We start from the raw sequence: 20,842 nt of genomic DNA, 5'->3' as shown, positions 1-20,842 counted from the left end.
CTCTGTTTTCTGTCCGTTAACTAATCCTCTAACCATGCTAATATATTACCCCCAACCCCATGAGCCCTTATCTTGCGTAACAACCTTTTATGTGGCTCCTTATTGAATGTCTTTTGAAAATCCAAATATGCTACATCCACTGGTTCCCCTTCATCTACCCTGCTAGTTACATCCTCAAAAAACTCTAATAAATTTGTCAAACACTATTTCCCTTACATAAAACCATGTTGACTCTGCCTAATCATATTATGATGTTCTAAGTGCCCTGTTACCACATCCTTAATAATGGATTCCATAATGGACAACTTGTGGAAAATTGTTTGTCAGGGATCACCATTTATTAGCTCAAATATTGTAATTCACAGTTGACATGCAAAAGACTTGGACTATCCTGTCAGCAACAAACTTTTTATAGGAAGTCTTGCTGTCATAAATGAGATTAAGATAACATTATCTACATCACACTTTTTTTCTATCTTCCTGTTTGGTTTCCGGGCTTTCATTTTTGGCCCATTCTTTCAGTATTTCCTCTATCTTGTAGATCTTGAAATCTGCATTTGTGAGATGCAGAGCTCTCTTGCAACTCGATCCAGTGACCTGCTTTCTTTTAATGGCTTGACCATTACTTCTTGGTTGCAGTGTTGCATTAGGGCGAGAGCCACTACACAATTCAATTGGGAAAACTGTGTGTAAAAAAAAATTGAATGTTTTGCTTTCTACTGGTGCAGACAACATCAAAAACCAGGAAGATTTATCCAAATAAGTGGCTAGAGATACGTACAATACAAAGGGGATGACCTTACAGACCTGTAAGATCCTGTGACAGTCCATTTCCCAGGGGTAAAGATGCAGGCCTGCAGAGGTGCTGGTATATCCTGTACTGCTTTCAACCATCCAGCCCAGCCAAAGGGTGGGCCTGCATTAAGCGTTCCTCTTGGATAGGAAGTAGTGGTTCTGCTGGGCATGGACAGTCAGGAGGCCAGGAAAACTATCCTCTTTATATTTAATGCACCTATCGCTATGGAGTGGTTCAGCAAAAGCTGATGATTAAAGTATCAAGTTTTCTGCTGAGAAACTATTCTATGCCGAAACCTATCAACTGGCTGAGCACTATCTAAAGAAAAGCTGCAGAATTTTTAAAATTTCTTTTGGGATGTGGGCAACTCTGGTAACGTGGTATTTATAAGAGGGCATTGAGTCAACAACATATCTTGGGACTGGAGTCACGCATAGTCTGGACCAGGTAGGGATGGCAGGTTCCAACCCTGGAGGACATTAATGAACCATATGAGTTTTTACAACAATCTTCTAACTTTCATGGTAATTTTCTGGTGCTAGCCCACAGATGATCAGATTTAATAAATTCAGTTTCACAGTTTGCCATGATGGGATTTGAACTCCACATTTGGGTTGCTAGTCCATTACTATAACTACTAGGCGGCTCTTCCCATTAACTAAAAGAATGTCATCTTTAGTTAATGAAGGGAAGTATACCTGAAATTCCCACACGCACTCCCAACACGTGAAGACAAAAAATTACCCCAGCTTTTGTTTGCCATTGTTATTTTTTAATGCAAACTGGATCCACAGCAGCCATGCATTGCTCAGGACTGATGAAAAGGGACAGATGATATTTTCCTTCTCCAGTTTTCTCACCTGCTGTCCTGAAGGCACTGACTCATGCTGTAATTTGGTTTGGTGGGTGATAGCAGCCATATGTTACTTTACTCCATTGGTTGATAAGTCAAGATCCAAGAATAACTCAACAAAGCTCAGAAAAAAAGGAGTTAATCTACTCCAGCAAATCGTCAAGATTTCATTAGGGCAACCATGTTAGCTTCAAATTCCACATCTTCCCTATCCTGGATTACTATTTTGATGTGCTTCCAACTTCTTTTAGTTTGCAATTGAATAACTTTCAGCTTCATCCTTTGTAACCCATTTTGGGACAGGATTCCCTCTGCTTCCCCATCTCCCTCTCTTGCTTTAAGGCCCTCCTAAAAATCACTACCCTTCCTAATATCTCCATCTTTGTCTCGGCACCCATTTTTGTCTGATTTCGTCTCTGCAAAGCGCCTTGGGATATTTTCCTTAGTTAAATGCAAGTTGTTGTAGTAGTTGTTGGATATACAACTCCTTTCACTGTGTCATGCTGTTAAGGATCTATTTCAATGTCAGTCAGGTTGGGTCCTACATACACATAGGTGGATTTAACTTCAGATGTATGCGATCCAATTTACTTTCCAACTTCAGGAGTTAGAACAGAAGCAGTTCAAATAAATGGACAAGGATATATGCAACATAATTTCAAGAATATGAACATAGGGACATATTTCATCTGTGGAAAAATCACGTCATTTGAGACATTTATACAATATGTAGGTTATGTAATTAACAATGTGTAATCAAGAGGGGAGCATTGCATGTATACCTATTGTACATAGTTGTACATAATATATTGTACGCAGTTGTACTTTTCATTAAGATTTTTTGCATCATGTTCTTTTCATTTACTTTGTTCAATTTGCTTCATTTCCTGGTAAATCCTTCTGTTCTTCTCAGGGTAGGTCACTTCATATAATACTAATTTATAAATGGCTTTGTTATTAGTGGTCATCAGCAGAAATATAATTGTGGAAAGGCAGAAAGGCCAAGTGCATGCAGGTAATCCAACCTAGAAAACAACACAAAATAAAACAGTCACACAGCAACATCTGTTCTACTTCAACAAAAACAGCTGAGGTCAGTGAGGCTGGATTTATACTGAACGCTTTGGTAGGAGACATCCTCCTGGAGGGAACCTTACACCTCAGCACTTTAGTGTGTTTGGTAGTCTTCAGAGTTATACTGCCATTTTTGGATTGATGCGCACATGAAACCGATTTGCGCCAACAAAACAAATGGCAGAATAAATACAGCTTAACAAACAGCGAAACTGAAAAGTTAATGTTTATTTATTCCATTGAGGACTAGAGGGAATTTTGGAATTCTTGGCAGTTTGTGCCCTTATTTTGTACAATCCAGACATAATGGGCCCGATATTAGGAGGGAGGCGGGTTGCCAATGGGGGGTCGCCCAGTAACCCGCCCAGTAAAATCGGTGGGTTCCGCACGCGATCGTAAGTAAATTGAAGCCACTTACCTTGGCTTCCGGGTTTCGCGCTGGAAAGCCGCGTAGCGGGTGGACTGTGCACCCGCATCATAGTCTATCAGCTGGAGGAGCCCTATTTAAAGGGGCAGTCCTCCACTGACCGATGCTGCAGAAAGGAGCCAAAATTACAGCATGGAGCAGCCCAGGGGGAAGGCTGCTCCCAGGTTTAATGATGCCTCACTCCAGGTCCTACTGAATGGGGTGAGGAGGAGGGGGAGGATAGACATCTTCTCCCCGGCGGACGGGAGGAAGTGGCCTGGCTCGAGGTGGCAGAGGAGGTCACCAGCACCACCAACATATCACGCACCTGCATACAGTGCAGGAGGCGCTTCAGTGACCTAAGTAGGTCAGCTGAAGTGAGTACACTTACTCATTCCCCTACACTTGGTCTGCCACATCACCGCCCCAACCCCCCATCTCCTTCTGCACCGCCAACACTAGTCTATCACATCACTCCTCACACCCACCCAAAGCTCATCCTCATCTTACCTGCACTTACTCACCTCGCCAGTACTCATCACATCACTCCTCACACCCACCCAAAGCTCATCCTCATCTTACCTGCACTTACTCACCTCGCCAGTACTCATCACATCACTCCTCACACCCACCCAAAGCTCATCCTCATCTTACCTGCACTTACTCACCTCGCCAGTACTCATCGCCACCACTACCACACAACCCAATCATAGGAACATAGGAATATAGAAAAAGGAGTAGGCCATTCAGCCCCTTGAGCCTGCTCCGCCATTTGATAAGATCATGGCTGATCTGTGATCTAACTCCATATACCTGCCTTTGGCCCATATCCCTTAATACCATTGGTTGCCAAAAAGCTATCTATCTCAGATTTAAATTTAGCAATTGAGCTAGCATCAATTGCCGTTTGCGGAAGAGAGTTCCAAACTTCTACCACCCTTTGTGTGTAGAAATATTTTCTAATCTCACTCCTGAAAGGTCTGGCTCTAATTTTTAGACTGTGCCCCCTACTCCTAGAATCCCCAACCAGCAGAAATAGTTTCTCTCTATCCACCCTATCTGTTCCCCTTAATATCTTATAAACTTCGATCAGATCACCCCTTAACCTTCGAAACTCCAGAGGATACAACCCCAATTTGTGTAATCTCTCCTCGTAACTTAATCCTTGAAGTCCGGGTATCATTCTAGTAAATCTACGCTGCACTCCCTCCAAGGCCAATATGTGCTTCCGAAGGTACGGTGCCCAGAACTGCTCACAGTTCTAACCAGGGTTTTGTATAGCTGCAGCATAACTTCTGCCCCCTTGTACTCCAGTCCTCTAGATATAAAGGCCAGCATTCCATTAGCCCTATTGATTATTTTCTGCACCTGTTCATGACACTTCAATGATCTATGTACCTGAACCCCTAAGTCCCTTTGGACATCCACTGTTTTTAACTTTTTACCATTTAGAAAGTACCCTATTCTATCCTTTTTTGATCCAAAGTGGATGACCTCACATTTGCCTACATTGAATTCCATTTGCCACAGTTTTGCCCATTCACCTAATCTTTCAATATCCCTTTGTAATTTTATGTTTTCATCTACACTGCTTACAATGCCACCAATCTTTGTGTCATCGGCAAACTTAGATATGAGACTTTCAATGCCTTCATCTAAGTCGTTAATAAATATTGTGAATAATTGAGGCCCCAAGACAGATCCCTGCAGGACTCCACTAGTCACATCCTGCCAATGTGAGTACCTACCCATTATCCCTACTCTCTGTCGCCTTTCGCTCAGCCAACTTCCTAATCAAGTCCATACTTTTCCCTCAATTCCATGGGCTTCTGTCATAGCTAACAGTCTCTTATGTGGGACTTTATCAAATGCCTTCTGGAAGTCCATATAAATAACATCCATTGACATTCCCCTGTCCACTACTTTAGTCACCTCTTCAAAAAATTCAATCAGGTTTGTCAGGCACGACCTACCTTTCACAAATCCATGCTGGCTCTCTCTGATTAACTGAAAATTCTCGAGGTGTTCAGTCACCCTATCCTTAATTATAGACTCCAGCATTTTCCCCACAACAGATGTTAGGCTAACTGGTCTATAATTCCCCTGTTTCCCCCTCTCTCCTTTCTTAAAAAGCAGAGTGACATGTGCAATTTTCCAATCTAGAGGGACATTTCCTGAATCTGGAGATCTTTGAAAGATTATAGTTAGGGCATCTGCAATGTGCTCACCTATTTCCTTTAAAACCCTGGGATGGAAACCATCTCGTCCTGGGGATTTGTCACTCTTCAGTGCTATTATTTTCTTCATTACTGTTGTTTTACTTATGTTAATTTTATTGAGTCCCTGTCCCCGATTCAATATTAGTTTTCTTCGGATTTCTGGCATGTTATCCTCTTTTTCTACTGTAAATACTGACGCAAAGTAATTGTTCAACATGTCCGCCATTTCCCCATTGTCAATGTCAATATCCTCACTTTCAGTTTTTAAAGGACCAACACTGCTCCTGACCACCCTCTTTTTCCTAATATAACTATAAAAGTTCTTCGTATTGGTTTTGATATCCCTTGCAAGTTTCTTTTTATACTCTCTTTTTGTAGCTCTTACTATCTGTTTTGTGACCCTTTGTTGATCTTTGTATCTTTCCCATTCGCCAGGATCTGTGCCATTTTTTGCCTTTTTGTATGCCCTTTCCTTATGTCTTATACTGTCCCTTACCTCTTTAGTTGCCCATGGCTGTTTTTTTTGGCAAGTAGAGTTCTTGCCCCTCAGGGGTATAAACCGATTCTGTATCATGTTAAATGTTTCTTTAAACATTTCCCACTGATCATCAGTCATTTTACCCATTAACAGATTTGCCCAGTTTACTGTGGACAGCCTCTGTCTCATCCCATTGAAGTCGTCCTTACCCAAGTCTAGAATCTTAGGGGCTAATTCACTTTTTCCCCTTTCAAAAACTACCTTGAACTCGATCATGTTATGATCGCTCATACAATCGCATGGCTCTGTCTCATACTCACCCTCTCATGCATCTCTTTCATGGTCAGCCTCACCCACCTGCCACTACCTGTGCTGCAGCCACAGGGCATTCATCACATATGTGTAGTAGGAAGCGTGAGGCAAACGTGTCGTGAGCAAGAAGGGGATGCACAAGGGTGTTTGAGGGTTTGTCATGGTTTTTACTTATATTTGATTTCTGATAAACTCACATTACATATTATATAGTCACCATTACTGCCACTTCTTGGCCATTCTTGACCGGCTTGTGCAATAATGCCCTTTCATGAGGTTCTCCATGAACACCCTTGATGCCACCCGTTGGGTCACCCTACAGTGGGTGTCTGTGTAGTTGGACGACTACTTTGTGCAGGTGCCTGTGGCGCAGCACTGTGTTGTGTAGCTCCACGTGGCGGAGGTGGACGGCATGCCTGGCGATGCTGGTGATGTTGCTCGTCCTCCAATGGAGTGATGAATGCAGTAATGGACCCCCCACCCCATCCTGATGCTGTGAGTGTGAGGGGGTCCACAAAGTAGGTAAATGTGTTTGGACAGCAGAGTTTAGGGTCTGATTTAATAATTTGGAATGTGGAGACAACGGTGTGGCAGGCAAAACTTTGTCTGAGGTGACAGAGTGCCCCGCTGCAATGAATGAGGGTTTACCCCGCACCTGTTAAATGGACCTTTGTAGCTGCCACTGGCTGCTGGCTGCAACACGTCTGTTTAAACAGGGAGTGTTTCCCCCAGCATGGGAAACACGTTCTGGGTAGTCCAAAATCCGAATCCTCCTAATGTTAGCGTGGATTTTGGACTGTTGAAGTAAAGGCAACGATGAAGTGACTAATGGGTACATGACAGTGGTATTTACCCTAAAACCACATTGAAATGCGCTTTGTGTAGATTAGACTAACCTTAATTAAAGGCTTAAATATAACGCTTGACTACTAATAAAATGGACACTTAATTAAACAAAATGGATTCTATTAACAAAGGGACACTATTAAAAAAGCATGGATTCTGTGACTGTGGGAAAGACAGTTAAAAGTGTTGAGTTTGTACATTCCAGAACTGGCTTGCAGTCTGAGAATACAATGGACATTTCATAACGAACTGATAAAAACTATAGCACCAGACTGCATAAAACAAAGGCATGCTGTCTTAAGGTGATAATAGTTGTTCGGACTTAATTGGTTAATGCGTAAGCAGTCTGTTGTTGCTATGCAGACTTAATTGGTTAATGTATAAACTGTCCGTTGTTGCTGTGCGGACTTAATTGGTTAATGTGTGTAATCAAGATTTATGATGTAAAAGCTACTGAAATCTGTATTTCAAAGGTATAAAAAAGCATGACAACCATTTTAAAGTTGAGAAGGTAGCTGCGTTCACTACGGAGTGTCCAGTCCTTCTCCCAAAGCTTTGTCCAATAAACTGCATGTTGAATCTTTAAGTCTGACTCCGAGTGGTGATTTTTTCCCACAACACTAAAATCGCCAACTAATGAGGTCTGTCAACGACCTCAAGTACCCAGATAATGATCTTAAGTGGGATCCCGCCGGCTTTGATTGCCAGTGGGAGTCCCGCATGCGGGGGCTGCGTGCGGACCGATTCGCGTCATTGGGGAACCCGGAAGTGGGCGGGTTGGAGCCGGGCTCCGGACCCGCTCCAGGAATCCCCAATTTTAGGAGCCCCCCCGCCACGAACGCACCTGCTCGGCCATCAGCAAATTGACCCCAATATATTTCTAGTCACAATGTCTTAGAAATGCTTTTGGTTTTTTTCCACTTATAGGGCCCGATATTAGGAGGGCGGCAGGTTCGCAGCGGGGGGTCGACTGGGCGCGTGGGTGACGCGCCCAGTGAAATTGGGGTGCTCCGCACGCGATCGCAGCTTGATTGAAGGTACTTACCTTTGCTTCCGGGTTTCGCGCTGGAAAGCTGCGCAGCGGGCGGACTGCGCATGCGCAACATAGGCTGTCAGCTGGAGGAGCCCTATTTAAAGGGGCAGTCCTCCACTGACTGATGATGCAGAAAATAGGCAAAATTACAGCATGGAGCAGCCCAGGGGGAAGGCTGCTCCCAGGTTTAATGATGCCTCACTCCAGGTCCTACTGGATGGGGTGAGGAGGAGAGGGAGGACAGAGATCTTCCCCCCGGCAGGCGGGAGGAAGTGGCCTGCCTCTGCCACCAAGAAGGCCTGGCTCGAGGTGGCAGAGGAGGTCACCTGCACCACCAACATACCGCGCACCTGCATACAGTGCAGGAGGCGCTTCAATCACCTAAGTAGGTCAACCAAAGTGAGTACACTTACTCATTCCCCTACCCTCTGTCTGCCACATCACCACCCCCACCCCACATCTCCTTCTGCACTGCCAACACTAGTCTATCACATCACTCCTCACACCCACTCAAAGCTCATCCTCATCTTACCTGCACTTACTCATCTCGCCAGTACTCATCCCGCCACTACCACTCAACCCAATCCTCATACAATCTCATGGCTCGATCTCATACTCACCCTCTCGTGCATCTCTTTCACGGTCAGCCTCAATCAACCTGCCACTACCTGTGCTGCAGCCACAGGGCATGCATCACATATGTGCAGTAGGAAACGTAAGGCAAACGTGTCGTGAGCATGAAGGGGATGCACAAGGGTGCTTGACTTATATGGTTTTTACTTATATTTAATTTCTGATCAACTCACATTACATATTATATTGTCACCACTACTGCCATGTCTTTGCGAATCTTGTCTGGTTTGTGTAATAATGCCCTTTCCTGAGAATCACTATGAGGACCCACAACTGATGCCACCCATTGTGTCACTGCAGAGTGGGTGTCGGTGTATTTGCAGGGCTCTTTTGTGCAGACGACTGAGAGACGTCGGCGATGTCCCCGGTGGTACCCTGGAAGGATGCGGAGGAGAAGTTGTCGAGGGCAGTGGTGACTTTGACAGCGACAGGTAAGAAGATGGTGCTCGGGCCAGCCGAGAGCAGCTCGGCATGAAGGAGGCTGCAGATGTCCACGACTCCATGTCGAGTGACTCTGAGCCTCCATGTGCACTGCTGCTCAGAGGTGTCCAGGAAGCTGAGCCTCGGTCTGTGGACCCTGTGGCGAGGGTAGTGCCTTCTGCGACGCATCTCTCTGCAGTTGCCCTCCCTCCTGCTGTGCAGGTGGATGTGTCACAGCACTGTGTTGTGGGGCTCCACGTGTAAGAGGTGGACAGCGTGGCCGGCGAGGCTGGTGATGCTGTTCGTCCTCTGAGGAGGTCATGACTGCAGCTACGGCGGCCCCCATCCGGAAGATGTACATTTGCGGGGGTCCGCAAGGTAGGTAAATGTGTCTGGACACCAGGGTAAGTGTGCAAGTTTGTGAATTTTATTGTTAGGAGGAGGGTGGTGGAGGCCAAACTTTGTCCAAAGTGACAGAGTGGCCTCCTGCAATGAGTGAGGGTCTCCCCCCCCCCCCCCCCCCCACCACCTGTCAAATGGACCTTTGCAGCTGCCACAGGCTGATGATTGCAACACGTCCATTTCAACTGGGAGTGTTTCCCCCAGTACGGGAAACAGTCCCAGTTGTTTGCAAAGTCCCACCGCTCCTAAAATATCATGTTAATCAGGTGTCTAAACGACCTGAAATACCTAAATAATTGCTTTAAGTGGCACCCCGCTGGCTTTAATTGCTGGCGGGAGTCCCACATGTGGGGGCTGCGCGGGCATCTCAGCGCGTCACTGGGCAACCCGGAAGTGGGCGGGTTGGAGCCGGACTCCAGACCCGCCCCGGAATCTCTGATTTTCGCAGCCCTCCGGCCACGAACGCACCCGCTTGGGGGTGCGAAAATCGAGCCCGTAATGTCAAAGAAAATCATTTTCATAACACAGTAAAATTATTTCCTACAATGGTGGAAATAGTTACTGGATGACTTTACTGTGGGAAGGGAGCTCTGTGTATGTGTTCAAGCAATGCTTCCTTTGTTACGACTGTGAATTGGCAGTATATCTTGGGACTATGCAGTTACCAGCATTAAGCGGTATCTGTAGCATAACTGCAGTCATTAAGATGGATAGATACGTAAATTGAGGCAGCCACTATATTACCACTTTCACATCAATCTGAAATGATTCTGGGTGTGGATTAATGTGATTGCAATGGTTTAACTTTGGAGTCAGTTTGTCCATTGGAACTCCTGTCAATCTTGTTTTAAACTTTCTGGAACCTTATTAGGAGGAGAAATGCTGCCTGCTCCCTTCCAACATCAAAAATTATCTCCCTTGGGAACAAAGTTTTGTAGATGTGTCCAAGCACTGATCTCAATGCAAACTCCAATGAGGTACAACTAGCAGTGCAAGTTGGGTTTATCAGCTGCTCGTCACACATAAATAGTTGGAAAATTGTGGGCAGCACAGGCCTGAATTTCCAATATTGCTGCTGGAGGATGAAGCTTCCCACCATCAGCCAAACTCATAAAATTCTACCTCTAATGCTCTGAATATGGTATAACAGATTCTATGTTGTCAATGCCACTTCTTTCTCCCTGTTATACTTTGTCTTGTTGCAGACTAATAAGTTTGTACAGTTCTAATTTGGTCTATAAACTTATTGTGCAATGTAATGGTGGCACAGCAATAAAGTTTCCATAAACTAGAGCTCATCCAGAACTCTGCTGCCCATAGCCTAACTCGCACCAAGTCGTGTTCACCCATCACCCCTATACTCATTGGCCTACATTGGTTCTCGGTACGCCAACGCCTCAAATTTAGAATTTTCATCCTTGTATTCAAATCCCTCCATGGACTCGCCCCTCCCTATCCTCCAGCCCTCCAACTCTCTAGGATCTCTGTGTTCCTCCAATTCTGGCTTCGTGCTCATCCTCGATTTTAATCGTTCCACCATTGGTGGCCATGCCTTCAGCTGCCTAGGCCCTAAACTCTGCAATTCCCTAAACCTTTCCGCCTCTCTCTCCTCCTTTAAGATGTTCCTTAAAAACTGCATCTTTGACCAAGCTTTTGGTCACCTATCCTAATGTCTGCTTCTTTGGCTCGGTATCAAGTTATTTGTCAGATTATGCTCCGGTGAAGCGTCTTAGGATGTTTTACTACGTTAAAGGTGTTAAATAAATGCAAGTTGTTGATGTCATAGCGTAAACTTTTAATGGATGTAAAATTGGGCAGACTATGTAACAGTTGCAGGATCCTTAATATACATACTGCTAAAACTAATGATAAAAATATCAAACATTCCTGTGAGAAACGCTTGCATGCAGATCACTCTACAGATTCTGATCCACTGGATAAATACTTTTCTAATCATGTCTAGGGTAAGCATATATCATTTGGTAAAGTCCTGAAAGTTTATAGCTTTGGTGAGCATAGTGCAAGCATAGTGCAGCCAGGTTTGTTAAATCTCCACGAGTCATTCATTTGTTAGGACTTTAATTATATAGAACGTAAGAACATAAGAAATTTGAGCAGGAGTAGGCCATACGGCCCCTCGAACCTGCTCCGTCATTCAATAAGATCCTGGCTGATCTTTAACCTCAACTCCACTTTCCTGCCCAATCCCCATATCCCTTGATTCCCTTAGAGTCCAGAAGTCTATCTATTTCAGCCTTGAACATATTCAACGACTCAGCATCCACAGCCTTCTGAGGCAGGGATTTCCAAAGATTCACAACCCTCTTTGTGAAGAAATTCCTCCTCATCTCAATCTTAAATGGCCGACCCCTTATCCTGCAACTGTGCCCCCTAGTTCTAGAATCTCCAGCCAGAGGAAACAACCTGTCATCATCTACCCTGTCAAGACCCCTCAGAATCTTATATATTTCAATGAGATGACCTCTCATTCTTCTAAACTCCAGAGAATATACGCCCATTCTACCCAATCTCTCCTCATGGGACAACCCTTTCATCTCAGGAATTAATCTAGTGAACCTTCGTTGCACTGCCTCTAAGGCAAGTATATCCTTCCTTAGATAAGGAAACCAAAACTGTACAGAGTACTCCAGGTGTGGTCTCACCAAAGCCCTGTACAATTGTAGTAAGATTTCTTTACTTTTGTACTCCATCCCCTTGCAATAAAGGCCAACATGCCATTTGCTTTCCTAATTGCCTGCTGTACCTGCATACTAACTTTTTATGTTTCTTGTACGAGGACACCCACATTTCTCTGAACACCAACATTTAATAGTTTATCACCATTTTAAAAATATTCTGTTTTTCTATTCTTCCTACCAAAGTGAATAATTTGCAGACTTCTTGTGCCCTCCTCACAGCTTACTTTCCCACCTAGCTTTGTATCGTCAGCAAATTTGGATACATTACACTTGGTCCCTTCATCTAAGTCATTAATATAGATTGTAAATGGCTGAGGCCCAAGTACCGATCCTTATGCACCCCACTAGGTACAGACTGCCAACCTGAAAATGACCTGTTTATTCCTACTCTCTGTTTTCTGTCCTTTCACCAATCCTCTATCCATGATAATATATTACCCCCAACCCCATGAGCCCTTATCTTGCGTAACAACTCTTTATGTGGCACCTTATTGAATGTCTTTTGAAAATCCAAATATACTACACCCACTGGTTCCCCTTTATCTACCCTGCTAGTTACATCCTCAAAAAACTCTAATAAATTTGTCAAACATGATTTCCCTTTCATAAAACCATGTTGATTCTGCCTAATCATATTATGATTTTCTAAGTGTCCCGTTACCACTTCCTTAATAATGGATTCCAGCATTTTCCTGACGACTGATGTCAGGCTAACTGGCCTGTAGATCCCTGTTTTCTCTCTTCCCTCCTTTCTTAGAATCTGAAAGAAGGGATGGGGTAACAGTCAGGTTTACTCTCTTCTAACTGCTCCTTATTTTTCCAAGAAACTTCAGAGAACATTTGTAAAATTTGTGAGAGCTAACAAAAAAGCTTTAAGAAAATACTCATCGCATTATACAGCACAGAACGAGGCCATTTGGCCCATTGTGTCTATGCCGGCTCTTTGAAAGAGCTGTCCAATTAGTCCCACTATCCTATTATTTCCCCATAGCCCTGCAAATTTCTCCATTTCGAGTATTTATCCAATTCCCTTTTGAAAGTTACTATTGAATCTGCTTCCAGGTAATGCATTCCAGATTGTAACAACTTGCTGCGTAAACAAATGTCTCCTCATTGCCCTCCTGGATTTTTTGCCGATTATCTTAAATCTGTGTCCTTTGGTTACCGACCCTCCTGCCAGTAGAAACAGTTTCTCCCTATCTACTCTATCAAAACCTCTCTTAATTTTGAACGCCTTTATTCAATCTTCCCTTAACCTTCCCTGCTCTAAGGAGAATAATCCCAGCTTCTCTAGTCTCTCCACATTTCTGAAGTCCCTCATCCCTGGTACCACTCTGGTAAATCTCCTCTGTACCCTCTCCAAGGACTTGACATCCTTCCTAAAGTGTGGTGCCCAGAATTGGTAACAATATTCCAGCTGGGGCTTAACCAGTGTTTTATAAAGCTTTAGCATAAATTCCTTGCTTTTGTACTCTATTTATAAAGCCCAGAATCCCATATGCCTTTTTAACAGCCTTATTAACTTGTCCTGCCATCTTCAAAGATTTGTGTCTGTACACTCCCAGATCTCTATGTTCCTGCACCCATTTTAAAAATTGTACCATTTAGTTTATATTGCCTCTCCTCATTTTTCTTTCCAAAATGCACCACTTCACACTTCTCTGCATTAAATTTCATCTGCCATGAGTCTGCCTATGGCTGAAGTCTGCTACTATCCTCCTCACTATTTACTATATTTCCAAGCTTTGTGTTATCTGCAAACTTTGAAATGATGCCCCCTATACCCAAGTCCAGGACATTAATATATATCAAAAAGACAAATGGCCCTAATACTGACCCCTGGGGAACAACACCGTATACTTCCCTCCTGTCTGAGAAACAATCGTTCACCACTACTCTCTGCTTTCTGCCTCTTTGCCAATTTCATGTTCACGCAGCCACTGCCCCTTTAATCCCATGGGCTTTAATTTTGCTAACAAGTCTATTATGTGGCACTTTATAAATGCCTTCTGAAAGTCCATATACACATTAACTTCTTCAACCCTCTCCATTATTCAACTGAGGAACTCAATCAAGTTTGTCAGACACAATTTGCCTTTAACAAATCCATGTTGGCTGTCATTTATTAACCTTTGTTCTTCAAAGTGACAATTAATTTTGTCCCGGATTATGGTCTCTAAAAGTTTTCCCACAACCAACGTTAGGCTGACTGGCCTGTAGTTACTTGGTTTATTTCTCTTCCCTCTTTTGAACAGGGATGTAACATTTGAAACCCTCCAGTCCTCTGGCACCGCTCCCATATCCAAGGAGGTTTGAAAATTGTGGCCAAAGCCTCCGCTATTTCCACCCTCAGCAATCTAGGATGCATCCCAATTGGGACTGGATGACTTTTCTACTTTGAGTGCTGTTTAAGCACCTCCTATTTCTATCCTATCTAATTTCTCTTCCCTTCTCCTTTACTGTGACATTGGCAGCATCCTGTTCTTTCGTAAAGACAGATGCAAAGTACTCATTTAGTATTTCAGCCATCCACAACAGGATTTCCTTTTTGGTCCCTAATTGACGCCACCTTTCCTTTGACTATCCTTTTACTCTTTGTATGTTTGTAAAATACTTTAGTGTTCCTTTTTATGTTACCCGCTAATCTTTTCTCATACATTCTCTTTGCTCCCCTTATTTCTTTTTTCAATTCTCCTCTGCACTTTCTGTATTCTGCTTACACTGTGCTTGTAGCAGAGTACAATAGCTTTAGTGGCCATCATCTCCCAAAGTAATCAAAGCCACAAAGAAAGTCTTGTGCTCTCCATGTAACCATCTTTGAGCTGTAACCCAATATATACTGGACAAATTTGCATGGGAAATATAAGAGCTTCATATTCTTTGTGACAGGTCAGTCTGTGCATATTTGAATTGGAAAGGGAACACTGACTCAATCCACTTGTCCTAGCTGGTTGATCAAATTCTGAAGTTAGGAAGTACACACCCTCTGAGCTCACATGCCAAGAAATAGAAAAATCACAAACAATTGGACTTTCCGTGAGAAAAGGAGCCGTTGAAAAAAAGCATCAACCTCTTACAGTTTTAACCACCCATAAGGATTTCCAACCTTGGATTGGTATATGTTCCATTAATTTTTGTGTCTCACCAGCCTTGAACTAAATTTGTTCACGTGAGGGTAAATATTCTGTGATGCGCCGGGGGGGGTGGGCACAACTGGAGCACAATTCTGGTGGGGGGCATAATTTGGTGTGGAACCCAGATCCATGGGGTTTCCACCTCATTGAAGAAATATTAAGTCATTCTGCTCCAGGGGATTGAGCACTTTTTTAGTGCTGAGGTGCCATGTTTCAGATGAAATGTTAAACCGAAGAACTCCAGGTGGATGTAAAAGATCTCATGGCACTCTTCAAAGAGCAGGGGATTTCTACTGGTGTCCTGGCCAACATTTATTCCTCAACCAACACCACTAAAACAGATTATCTGGTGATTTATCTCATTACTGTTTATGGGACCTTGCTGTGTGCAAATTGGCTGCTGCGTTTGCTGCATTTCAACAGTGATATTTTTTCTCTTTTTTTCTGTAACCAAAATCTGCACATTTAATAAAAATGTGCTGAAATCCAGACTATGTTTATTTTAAAGGTAATCTAAATTTTGATTAATTAATGGTAGTGACTTACCACCGACATTATGTTCATGACTGCTTCTCCTAAGTAAGCACAGAAAATTGCTGTTGGAGGAAGATAGGAAAACATTGTGTTTAGGAAACATGAGAAACATTGGTTAGTTTTCTTTATATAATTAAATTACTATAAATGTTTATCCATTGCCCATTAGTCTTTAGGTTGAGACATATTGTGATTGGTGTCTTTAAAGAAAAGGGGATTTGATGGTCAGGATGGGGGTCAACCAAAGGCATGATTGGAGAAATAGATTTTGAAGAGCTTTTGAAAGCATGGAAGCAAGGACACATTGACTGAAACAAAAGCCTCCGATGTTGGAGCAACAGTTGACAGTTCAGTAGTAATTCAGAGTAGGGATTTACTGCTGGAGAAAATTTCCCAAATAGGATTAGGGAAAGCTTTGGAGGGTTTTGAAGACAAAGATGGGGATCTTCAAGATGATTCACTGGGATAAAAAGAACCAGTGGAGCTGGGCAAAGATGGGGTGGTGGGTGTGCGAGACATTGTACGTGAGAGGACCTGGGCCATAGAGTTCTGAATCAGCTAGAGATTGTGAAGAGTGGCCGCAGAGTGGCCAAGAAGTAGAGCATTAGAGAAATTGATCCTTTAAGGAATAAAGACATGGATGAATATTTCAGCATTAGAGAGGTGAGGTAGGTGTGTAATATTCTGGAGGTAGAAGAAGATGGTCTTGGCTATGGATCAGACCTGGGGTAGAAAGCTCAGCTCATGTTTGAAGACAATACCAAGGTGTGCACCAGTGGGCTCAGCTCAACCTGAGTAAGCAGCCAGGGAGGTAAATCATAGAATCATAGAAATTTACAGCATAGAAGGAGACCACTTTCCAGCTCTTGGTCCGTAGCCTTGTAGGTTATAGCACTTCAAGTGCATATCCAAGTACTTTTTAAATGTGATGAGGGTTTCTGCCCCTACCACACTTTCAGGCAGTGAGTTCCAGACCTCTACCATCCTCTGGGTGAAAAGATTTCTCCTCAATTCCCCTCTAATCCTTCCACCAATTACTTTAAATTTATGCCCCCTGGTTATTGACCTCTCTGCCCAAGGGAAACAGGTTCCTCCTATCCACTCTGTATAGACACCTCATAATTTTATGCACCTCAATTAAATCTCCCCTCAGCCTCCTCTGTTCCAATCTTCCCTCATAGCTAAAATTCTCCAGTCCTGGCAACATCCTCGTAAATCTCCCCTGTACCCTCTCTAGTGTATTCATATCTTTCCTGTAATGTGGAGACCAGAACTGTACGTAGTACTCTAGCTATGGCCTAACTAGTGGCTAATACAGTTCTAGCATAACCTCCCTGCTCTTATGCCTCAGCTAATAAAGGATGTCTTCTTGACCACCTTATCTACCTGTCCTGCTACCTTCAGGGATCTGTGGATGTGCACTCCAAGGTCCTTCCGTTCCTCTACACTTCTCAGTATCCTCCCATTTATTGTGTACTCCCTTGCCTTGTTTGCCCTCACCAAATGCATTGCCTCACACTTCTCTGGGTTGAATTCTATTTGCCATTTTTTTTCCCTCCTGACCAGTCCATTGATACCTTCCTGCAGTCTACAGCTTTCTTCCTCACTATCCAGCACTATCAAATGGAGTCAATGCCAGAAACATGAACACATCGGTGGGAACTGAACAGGATGGCTGCAGTTTTGCCAGTGCTGATCTGTAGGATGTTATGACTCATCCAGCAATTGATGTTGGTCAGGCAGTCATACAACATGGTTAAAGGTGCTGATGGACAGGTGGACAGGTTGGTGGGTGCCATCAATGTACATATGGAAATTGAGGCCCATGTTTGTCAATGATGTTGCTGAGGGGTAGCATGTAGATAATAAATATGAGAGCATCAAGGAGGGATACACCAGGCTTGACTCTACAAGCATGGGGGTGGGGTGGGGGGGGGAAGGAGAATGATTTGAGGACATGTAGTGTGTAGGTTTGTGACAGGTAAGAGTAGAACCATAACAGCATTGTACCATAGAGGTGGATCATGAAGGAGAAAGGGTGGAAGGCGATGGTCAAAACTGTTCTGAGAAATTGGCTGGAAGGATGAGCTGGTTTTCTTCAAAGACTATTTCTCCTTTTATTTTGCACTGAAACAATTTTAATAGACTGTGACAACAAATATTCATATGGTGCCGGCAAAGATTTTTTTTCTACTTACCGCACACTATTGCCAAGAGGTGAGTTTGCCACGTCAGGGCATAGAACATTCCTCCCACTGCACTACAGGCCAGAACACAGTTGTAGCTCCATAATCCATTATAGATTTTCTTGAATGGTGAAGCCAGAGATAATCCTGTAAGGCAAATTGATAAACACAAGAAGATATAGAAAAAAAAGCGGTAGATACTAGCTCAAATAATAATTTTAAATCTGAGGTCAATAGATTTTTGCTAACCAAGGGTATTAAGGGATATGGAGCCAAGATGGGTAAATGAAGTTAGGATACCGATCAGCCATGATCTCATTGAGTGGCAGGACAGGCTTATGGGGCTGAATGGCCTACTCCTGAACCTACGTTCCTAAATTGATAAATAGAGTAAAATATGTAACTGCTCGGCCCCTTACTGGTTGCTATTTAGTTCTTTCCTGTTTCAGTACAAGTATGTCTAATGTATAATTATTAGATCACTTAGCACACTAAACTAACTGACTTTTTAAATATTCAATTTAATAAATGAACAAGTGAAACAAATGGTAGCATATAAGTTTTATATCAGAAACCAGACCAAAAAATTCCCTGGAGTTGATCAGCAACCTAAAAGGGCAAACCTCTGTGTAGTGAATGAGCCCTTTAAATAGCACTGCTGAAAGGTCCTTTCTGCTGGTTAACGCCATGAGTTGCTCAGTGAGTTTATCATGGGGCAAGTCAGGCGCTGGGGCAGACCAATGTCACAAAAGGGTCCTACAACAAGCGTAGGAACCGTATTTAAATATTTTATTCATTGTTTTATATACTTCTGGCGCGCATCCTGTTTGCCTACGGAGCAGCCTGATCCAATATAGTGGGTGGCGCACTTTCGGTCCGAAATGAGCTCATGCATGCTGCTTGCCATGTTGGATGCTTAGGTGTCCGTTTTGTGCCTGAAAAACAGGCATGGTGCCAAAGAATTTCTAGGCCTCTATACTCATACCCTCAATCACATTTTTTGCAAAAAAAATAGGAACACTGAAACTTACAAATATAAACTTGTGTGAAAGTTTGGGTTGTTGGCTCATACCCACCAGAGATTGAATTAAAGGTATGGTAGCATTGTGGTTGTGTTACTGGACTGGTAATCCAGAGGCCTAGACTAATAATCCAGAGAATATGAGTTCAAATCCCACCATGAGAATTTGAATTAATTGTTACACAAATCTGGATATAAAATGCTGGTTTCAGTAAAGGTGATCATGAAGCTGTCAGATTGTTGTAAAAACCCAACTAGTTCACTAATGTCCTTTAGGAAAGGAATCCTACCATCTTTACCTGATCTGGCCTAGATGTGACTCCATGTCCCACACCAATGTGGTTGACTCCTAATTGCCCTCTGAAGTGGCCTAGCCACGCAGTTGTTAGCAATGGGCAATAAATGCTGGCCTTGCCAGTTCTGCCCACATTCCCAACAATGAATTAAAAAAAACATTTTTCATAGAACCTTTACAGGCTTTCATCTCAGGATGCAGTGATGTAATCTTACCTGCCAGTATACCCACACAGGATCCAATTGCAGCATGCAGACATATGACTGGAGATGAGATAACTAATGCAACAAGGAAAATGCCACCAGTCCAGGGATTGTCGCAGCCATATACCTGTCCAACTCCCACTGGGATAGCTCTCAGAAGCTAAATAAAAATGAAATAAGGAGACATTAAGTGATTTTTAAGCAATGTGAAAATTGTTTCAATTAGTTAATAGACAATTAAGGCAAAACTGATGACAAACACTGGAAATGCTATGCATACCTCATGTTTGCACCAAAGCAGCTATTTAAAGTGCACCGTATAAATAGTTAGACAATTATTAATGAAAAGATTTTTATTTGTTATGGAAATGAACACAGACCTGTCTACTTTTCACAATGTGGAGATGCCGGTGATGGACTGGGGTTGACAATTGTAAACAATTTTACAACACCAAGTTATAGTCCAGCAATTTTATTTTAAATTCACAAGCTTTCGGAGGCTACCTCCTTCCTCAGGTGAACGATGTGGAAATGAAATCCTCGAAATGAAGTCGCATTTATAATTCACAGAACAATGCTTGGTGATTACAGACAGTTTTTTCAACTGCCCGTTGCCAAGGCAATCAGTGTGCAGACAGACAGGTGTTACCTGCCAGGTCTCAGAATATACAAATCACCAAAAAAAAACAACAAACAAAAAAAAACAAAAACAAAAAAAAAACTTTCTCTCTATCTCTGTTTTTTTTTGTTTGTTGTTTTTTTTTGGTGATTTGTATATTCTGAGACCTGGCAGGTAACACCTGTCTGTCTGCACACTGATTGCCTTGGCAACGGGCAGTTGAAAAAACTGTCTGTAATCACCAAGCATTGTTCTGTGAATTATAAATGCGACTTCATTTCGAGGATTTCATTTCCACATCGTTCACCTGAGGAAGGAGGTAGCCTCCGAAAGCTTGTGAATTTAAAATAAAATTGCTGGACTATAACTTGGTGTTGTAAAATTGTTTACTTTTCACAAGGTAAAGGTTTTTTTTAAGATCAGAACAGTAATGCAGGATTCAGCAACTGGCCCACATTGTAAACTAAGCTTCCCATTGTTGTAGAGCAGCAAATCCAGTTTGCATCACTGCAAATTAACTTTAGATCCAGTTGATTCAACTGAAAATGTTTTTTTGTGCACAGAAAGCAAATATTGTAAGCATTATTAATTGAATAAGGCCGTTGTGTCCAATCTTTTTGACTTTGTGGGTCAGATAGGTGCGTACCATGGAGTCTCGGGGACCACATACAAAGTTTAA

General features: G+C 42.9%; 1 protein-coding gene across 10 annotated transcripts in view; it reads right to left on the bottom strand.

The window, feature by feature from the left end:
* Positions 1–316: 316 nt before the first annotated feature.
* The window catches only part of LOC137322177 (urea transporter 2-like), an 84,491-nt gene continuing 63,965 nt past the window's right edge, over positions 317–20,842 (bottom strand). For 9 of the 10 annotated variants that reach the window (XM_067985300.1, XM_067985329.1, XM_067985308.1 and 6 more), the window contains 4 exons: positions 19,557–19,704; positions 18,038–18,172; positions 15,852–15,901; positions 741–2,674 (listed from right to left, as the gene is read on the bottom strand). In XM_067985300.1, coding sequence (XP_067841401.1) covers positions 2,507–2,674; positions 15,852–15,901; positions 18,038–18,172; positions 19,557–19,704 — 501 coding nt within the window. In that variant the 3' untranslated portion in view covers positions 741–2,506. Of the gene's footprint in view, positions 684–740; positions 2,675–15,851; positions 15,902–18,037; positions 18,173–19,556; positions 19,705–20,842 lie in introns of those variants that run through there. The other variant, XM_067985334.1, reaches the window with a different exon arrangement.

This window comes from Heptranchias perlo, chromosome 1 (assembly GCF_035084215.1).
Source record: "Heptranchias perlo isolate sHepPer1 chromosome 1, sHepPer1.hap1, whole genome shotgun sequence".
Classification (NCBI taxonomy): domain Eukaryota; kingdom Metazoa; phylum Chordata; class Chondrichthyes; order Hexanchiformes; family Hexanchidae; genus Heptranchias; species Heptranchias perlo.
Note: the sequence above shows the minus strand (reverse complement) of the source record. Positions and strands in the feature narration are given on the sequence as shown.